Source organism: Lates calcarifer, linkage group LG5 (assembly GCF_001640805.2).
Source record: "Lates calcarifer isolate ASB-BC8 linkage group LG5, TLL_Latcal_v3, whole genome shotgun sequence".
Classification (NCBI taxonomy): Eukaryota; Metazoa; Chordata; class Actinopteri; family Centropomidae; genus Lates; species Lates calcarifer.
In genome coordinates this window covers 20414453-20421605 of record NC_066837.1, presented here as the reverse complement: position 1 = coordinate 20421605, position 7153 = coordinate 20414453, and the positions used below count along the sequence as shown (strand labels likewise).

At 37.9% G+C, this 7153-nt stretch overlaps 1 protein-coding gene across 2 annotated transcripts; it reads right to left on the bottom strand.

The window, feature by feature from the left end:
• Positions 1–2447: 2447 nt before the first annotated feature.
• Positions 2448–6951, bottom strand: LOC108885461 (galactosylceramide sulfotransferase-like). 2 transcript variants are annotated; one of them, XM_018679824.2, is made up of 3 exons: positions 6794–6951; positions 5985–6115; positions 2448–4360 (listed from the first exon to the last, which is right to left on the bottom strand). In XM_018679824.2, the coding sequence occupies exons 1-3, from the start codon at positions 6794–6796 to the stop codon at positions 3214–3216; spliced, it is 1281 nt and encodes a 426-aa protein (XP_018535340.1). In that variant the 5' UTR covers positions 6797–6951; the 3' UTR covers positions 2448–3213. The 2 variants fall into 2 exon arrangements, with proteins under 2 accessions (XP_018535340.1, XP_018535342.1); XM_018679826.2 differs by lacking the exon at positions 6794–6951 and having other exon boundaries at positions 5985–6225.
• Positions 6952–7153: the final 202 nt, after the last annotated feature.

The following is a 7153-nucleotide window of genomic DNA, read 5'->3' as shown; positions in this document are numbered from 1 at the left end:
ATCACAGGCTCCATAAAGATTGAGTGCAGGGCTATTGGAGGTCAAATACAGCACTTTGGATTACATCATCTACAGAGATGGAAATGAATCAGTTTCCTTGCAAGCTCTCATCTATTTTAATAAATTTTTTTCTCACTTGACAAACACTGTAGGGCCAAAATGAACAACCTTGGACTCTATGGACATGGAACACTTGGGAGAATTTCAAAATACAAGTCTCTCTAACACCAGGCCAGAGTGAGATTTGAGAAACAGCAGCAAAAGCTGATATTGGTTTTGTCACATCTGAAGATAAAAATGTCTTTCTGAAGTGCACAATGGACATAAATTAATTGTTTTCAGCAGAACATCCATCTATTATCTATACCTCTTATCCATTAAGGGTCGCAGGGGTGCTGCAGCCTATCCCAGCTGACACTGGGCTAGAGACAGATGACCAGTCCATCGCAGGGCTGACATATACAGACAAACAACCATTTACACCCACGGGCAATTTAGACTCACCAATTAACCTAATGTCTGTGGACGGGAGAGAACCAACACAGGTGCAAGGAGAACACGCAAACTCCACACAGAAAAGCCCCAGGCTCAAACCTGGAACCTGAAGCGACAGTGCTAACCACTGCACCACCATGCCGCCCCTTCAGCAGAACAATTACAGCATAAAGATATAGATTAGCACATGGAGATGAAAAGTGTAGTTAGTGAACTGAAACTGACTATATTAGTTTTACTTAAGATTTTTAGAAGAATTCTGTAAAAAACAGCAGTGCAAAGTTTTCTTTTGTCTAATGCTGATACATTCTCATTGAAGACCAAAGAAATACTAGTGAATGCATCATCAGCCAGTCTTGAAACCAGACTGATGAGTAGCATCAGTTGATCATTAACAAGAGACTGTCAATGATCAACTGATGTTGTACAACTTCTGCCAAGTAAAAACAGAGTGTAGCTGGGCTGGCAGTTATTATGATGAATTATTTATCTGTCTTTATGCAGAGGAAGAATGTGAGTGGTCAACAGTTTGAAAGTTTTCAAGCTAAATGTGTCAAAATCATAAACATGCAACAACAATGCACTGTGATAATAATAAAGAAAATTGGGTCCAGTGCATCTTCACTTGTTGATTTCTTTGCACCAGCAGTGAAAAGGACATCAGTAAAGTAATTCAAAATTTTGGTCTCAAGAAGGAAGGCGCTGTTTAAGAGAAACTTTACAGTACATGTGCACATAAACTCACACACACCCACAAAGTATATTACTTTCAAAACTATTGCCAGCCTCCAATAAATAGAGCAGCTGAGCACACTGACTTATCACAGATACCACATATCCAAAACCAGTAACATTCTGGCTGCAAGCCCACTTTTCTAACCCTCCAACTCCTCATTTGAGTTGCAAATTGTCTCCAAAATATGTGAATCCTTTCATCAGTGATACCATCATCACACAAAATGATAATTAGCAGTCTCTAATATCAAAGACTATAACTTGGTATAGAGTTTGAGGAGTGGTTCTGGAGCCTGGTACCACTGAAAAACACACCAAATGATTTTATGACTGCACAACTGCTTTTAAGGACAGTAAATATTCTGCTGGCAGGCCTCTGAAGACAGTTTCAATGATCAAGGTAAAGAGGACAGAAGGGTCAGTACTGGAAAGGGGATTTTCAAATAGCGTCGCATTCACTGTCAATATTATACAAACTGCAGGCTTTGGATTCTCTTCACTACATCTTAAAATGGATCTACAGAAACCAACGATTTCAATCAACATGCAACACAGCACAGGTTTTGCATCTCTTTTTAGTGAACTTTAGTGAAGCTATTGTGTTGTGGTCCATTTTCAGAACTTTTCTTATTTCATTTTTTCGCTTTTGCTTTTTAACTAATGCATTAATGAAAAGTGAGAACCGTGAAAAAATTGTTTTAGAATTCACATCTGTCTAAAAATTCCCTTTTTCCTGTCTGTCAAATTCTAAATCTAATGTGAATGCTTCTAGTAGGGAACAATAGACTTGTTAGTCCTATTCTCAGCAACCATGCTAATGGCCAATGACATTATTGACTGTATTCCTTGAAAAGCAGCCACATGTTCCTGCAGCACTTTAACATCATTTTGCAGACATAACTTGATATTACTGCAATAATCTCTGAAAATTATAATCATCTGTTATCCAAAGGAATACATAAGGCATTTGTTTCTTTATATAAATACCTCAGCTTCTGGTGCCTGAAGAAGCAGTAATGAATGTAGTTTAACACTGTGTCTGCACAAGTTGAAAGAAAACCTACTGAAACACTGTACATTTATAGGTATACATACAATTGAGGCTTTCCATTTAAATTAAGGTCAAACAAACAAATTTGTGAAGACTAAAGAAATGAGTGTGTGATTTTAAGTGCAAGATAGCATAAAAGGAGATTAAGCTTTCCAAACACAGAGGCTGCATGAATAATACCAGCATTTAATTACAGATGTGGATAGGATTAGCATTTTACAGATTAAAATTAAATACAAACAGTTCGTGCTGCATATATTACATTGTAATGTCACACACAACCACAAACACACACAGCAAATACAAAAAGGAAATAAGTAGTTATACATGTCCATATACATATACATAAACATATACACACATTGCAAGCAGATGGCACAAATTTCAAAACTGAACATGCTATCATTTTTCCTTGCAGCTTTAACAGAATATGGAATGGATGGAATACAATAAATGGCACGTAATATATTATTATTTATTTTATGCCAGACAATAAAAAAGAGGCCTTCAGGGCAAAATCAAATAAATACAGTGGAATTCAGAAAACATCACTCACTAACACGTTCACTTTTCAGTCATTTCTCCAAAATGGTAAATGGTAAATGGAATGCACTTATATAGCACTTTTCTAGTCATATCGACCACTCAAAGCGCTTCACACTACAGGTCACATTCACCCATTCACACACACACATTCATACAGCACTTGTTCTTTACACACAAAGTGCTTCCTAACATATTCATACACATTCACACACCGATGACACATCAGGGGCAAATTAGGGTTCAGTATCTTTCCCAAGGATACTTTGGCATGTGGACTGGAGGAGCTGGGGATCGACCCACCGACCTTCCGATTGGTGGGCGACTGCTCTGTCTCCTGAGCCACAGCCGCCCTTAAAAAGCTCATTCATCTTTTGTCTCGTGTTTCATCACCAGTCAATGATATTCCTTACATGTCCCCACAGCTTAGTAAGCCACAGGTTAACCCCCAAGTCTGTTAGATATTGAATTTCTGGGGTTAACATCTTTCGGCACAACTCCTGATAGGCTTTGTCTACATTTTTATTCAAGTTATATCCCATGATGGACTTTTCTCCGATGGGCTGCCATGGCTGCATAGCCTCCTCATGAATGTTTCCAGCCTCGACAGAGTGACCTCCCTCAATGCAGATCTTCACCATCTCTGCATTCCTCCTCCTGAGCTCTGCAACATCCTTTGTCATACGGTCTCTTCCGTAAGCTTCCACTCTCTCCCAGAAGGTCAGATTAAAATGTTTGTAAAGCCTCCAGTCAATGCTGTTCCACTGCAAGGCCTTCGCCCTCAGTTCTGGGCTCAGTTTAGACACAGTGGATTGTTTACGGGAGTTGAGCTTGAAGAAGAGGAGGTCATCCATCTCCCAGCACAGGGTATCCTTGAGCAGGATGAGTGATTCCTCAAAGTGCTCCATTATCATGACCAAGTGAAAACGCTCAGCAATGAGCCTGATGCTCTTTTCTACACGTGGGTCATCTGGATCCAGGGTGTTGTCCTGCCCAAAGTCAAAGAAGAGCAGGTTCTTCAGGTAGAAGGAGTTAAATCCATCCGAGCTGAAGTAGAGGTTGGGATTACGCAGGAACTCAGCCACCTTATGTTCACCTGGTATCCTCCAGGTCAGAGGAATAATGCGGCTAAAGTAATGGAAAGACGATTCAAAGAGCTCTGCAGGATCTCGCAGGATCGTGATGTAGAAAGTGTCTCTGGGCAGCACCTTGGCCACCTCAGCTGCATTGAAACGCATGTGGTTGCACATGATGTTAAAACACATTCCAGTTTTATAGCCATGAACGTGCGTGCGTTGAAAAGGTGAGGGGTAGGAGAAGTCGTTTTGACTGTTGGGGAAGGCAAATTTGAGTTTGTGCTTCTCTCCAAAACGGAACAGAATATTGAGGAAGGTGCTGCTTCCTGTTTTATGGGTCTTCATAAACATGATGTCTACTTTAGGAACACAGATGTTACTGTCTTGTTGTAATACATTTGTAGTTGACTGGGTGCTGTGTTGGCTTGATTGGGGAGCACATGAAAGAGGCACTGGAAACCTAGAGAGAAGTCAGCATATGGTAATTATTTAGAGTAACCACAAATTGTCTCAACAAATTTCCATTCTATTTTGAAAACAATAATGTAATGTCTACTGGTGCTCAACAGATAGAGTGAGCCAATACATGTCTTTGCGTTATTTTTTCCTAAAAGTCCAAGTTTACAGTGTTTTTCCAAACCTTATTCTCATGAATATTGAAAGCCTCAAGCCTTATAAGACAAGCAAAATGTAAAAAAGATAATTCAACTCTTGATTTAATTACACATCCCTGTAGTGAACAGAGCTTTAGAGGGACAGGTCATCAACAAAATGACAAATTTGTTTTATCCTAATGTCACTTATAACACCAGTGAAGTTTGAAGTCTAGTGATATGACTTCATTTTAGCCCCCTCAATTTTCTCTTAGATTGATGTGCACGTCTGTCACCACAATAGTAAACTCATAATCCTAGAGGCTATGGACAAATTTGTAATCCAACTTAAATGATTTAAGAGTCAGAAATTCACTAGCGAACAGTGTTTATTTTATGCTTAAAATGCTGAGATGTGATTTTTTTTATATGTTTACTGTACAACATCTTCTCAGTTAATATATCACAGGTACAAATGCAGTTATTCTCTTCTCTTTTTTGGCACGGCAGAATAGGCAACAACTTGATAAGTGGTGGCAACGAATAAATAAATGAATAAAAGATGACAATGAAATACTCAGAAATGCGCACAGAGAAGCACAAAGATTCACTGACTGTAAAATTGCTCCGGGGCAAGTGCAGTTTTGTGACTTAGTTAAAATGTGGACTTTGAAACTGAGGTTTATGATTTACAGCACAATTCATCATTTGTAAAATTATTACTAGTATTGATGAAATATTAACAGTATTACACATGAGATAGAATCCTTTTATAATATTTTTGGGGACATGTTTTGAAAGTCTTCACATTTCTGTCATGTATGGTGCTTCAGTAAAAGCTGAGATGAAGCTGTATTGGCTCACTCACTATGTGTTACATTGACAAGCAAAGTTCATAAGCAGTTAAAACAGGAGGCTGACATTATATTATATTTATATAGATAAATAATCAATTTACTAAAAGATAAAAAGTGTGTGAGTCTTCCTTACTTCCCATATGAATAATAGATGATTTGAATAAAACTGCAGCTTAGGAGTTATAAAATTCATATTAAGCAAACACATTGAATTCTATAGTGATGAATATTCAAATGGTTTGCACATTGGTTCAAAGTTCACACAGTCTGTCTGTTTAGGACAATTACATTCAGGGCCATCGATGTGTTTAGTTATTATTACTGTCTATAGATGAGGTTTGTTAATATAATTATTTGGTTGTCAAATGCTAAAATTAGAAAATACAGCCTACATTAGTAAAAAGTAGAGTAAAAAGGATTTAACAAAGTTACTGTCCGTTTGTTACTTCTTATAACATTTTTTAAAATCTCTGACAATATCCTGCATCTGGCTGGGCTACACTTACAGTAAAGCCTTATTTTACTGAAGCCTTTATTTTCTTAATAACTCCCAATACATTTTTAGTAGGGCTGTTATATTATTTTAAGCCTTTTTGCACTAAAAATGCAAAGTAATGCTGAGAAAGATTCTTACTCTGGAGGACTGAAGTTGATCTGTACCGTAGAAAGACAGTAGAGCAGGATCATACTGACGAGGAAGCAAACTGCAGTGGCACATTTGAACATGAGCTGCCACCGCCATTCTTGGAGCATGGTAACGAAGAACTGAAAAAGACCACTCTGTGAGAAGAGGAAGAACGAAAAGACAAAGGGAAGGACAAGTACTATCTCTATCACACTTCCCTCCACAAATAATTTATACAGACTTCTGTATTTCGTTTAGTTCTAGTACCAGGTCATTGAAGGAAGGCATCTGTTGAAGAGCAGCCCATGACCTCTCCCACATGCTTATTTGCATCTTTGAGATACTTTCTCTCAGGGGGAATTACATTTGCAAAACAGATATTTTTGGTCAGTAGCTGAACATAAAAAAATTTAAAAATTTAAAATTTAAATGAAGTCAAATAAACTCTTGTACAGTAAACTCCTAGAATTTTTAAAATGCAAAATTGGTTTCCTATTTTCTTTTCTTTTCCTTAATAAAGTTGTACTGGCCACATTTGCTTCTATGGTTTTGCCCTGCTCTTTACAGAAACGGCACATAAATACAATATCTTTAAACTCGAATGAAAACACATATCATGTTGTAACAGAAAACATCACATATTCTCTATTTCATTTGAATTTTTATGACTTCATTATGTTCAAGAACATAAAATACAAGACATTGACTTGCATGCAAAAAATCTAAACAATCACTGGTGGGCTGCGAAAATGTAAAATCCTACTAGTAATTTTGATGATAATTGAAACATCACCTGGAAAGAAAAGGAGTAAACCTACCATTGAGGTGGCTTGTCAGTCGCTGGCCAGTCGTATTGAATTTCTTCCTGCCATGGCTGTGATTCCATATCTTATCTTTTTATGGCCCTGTTTGCCTCATTGTTGCCTGGTTGATACCCTGAGTCCAAACTTCTCCCCGTAACTAAATCAGACAGGATATTAAAACCCATCCTGGTATCAGGTTTTGTGTCCCAAAATGTGTGTGTGGTGGAGGAAAGCAAAGAAATGGTAAGATGCAGACATTTCCACCTGTTGTGGTTAATGCAGTATCCTTCCTGCTCAGCAGACAGCCTCAACTCCTGATTCAAGAGTATTTTACCAAACCAAGGAGGGGTTGATGAGATCAGTATGCAGAAAGGC

What these genes read in the sequence shown, in the direction of transcription:
- LOC108885461 (XM_018679824.2), bottom strand. An exon ending in ATCAACTTCAGTCCTCCAGA is followed by an intron (nt 4,361 to 5,984) that starts GTAAGAATCTTT and finishes ACTTCTCTCTAG; the next exon opens with GTTTCCAGTGCCTCTTTCAT.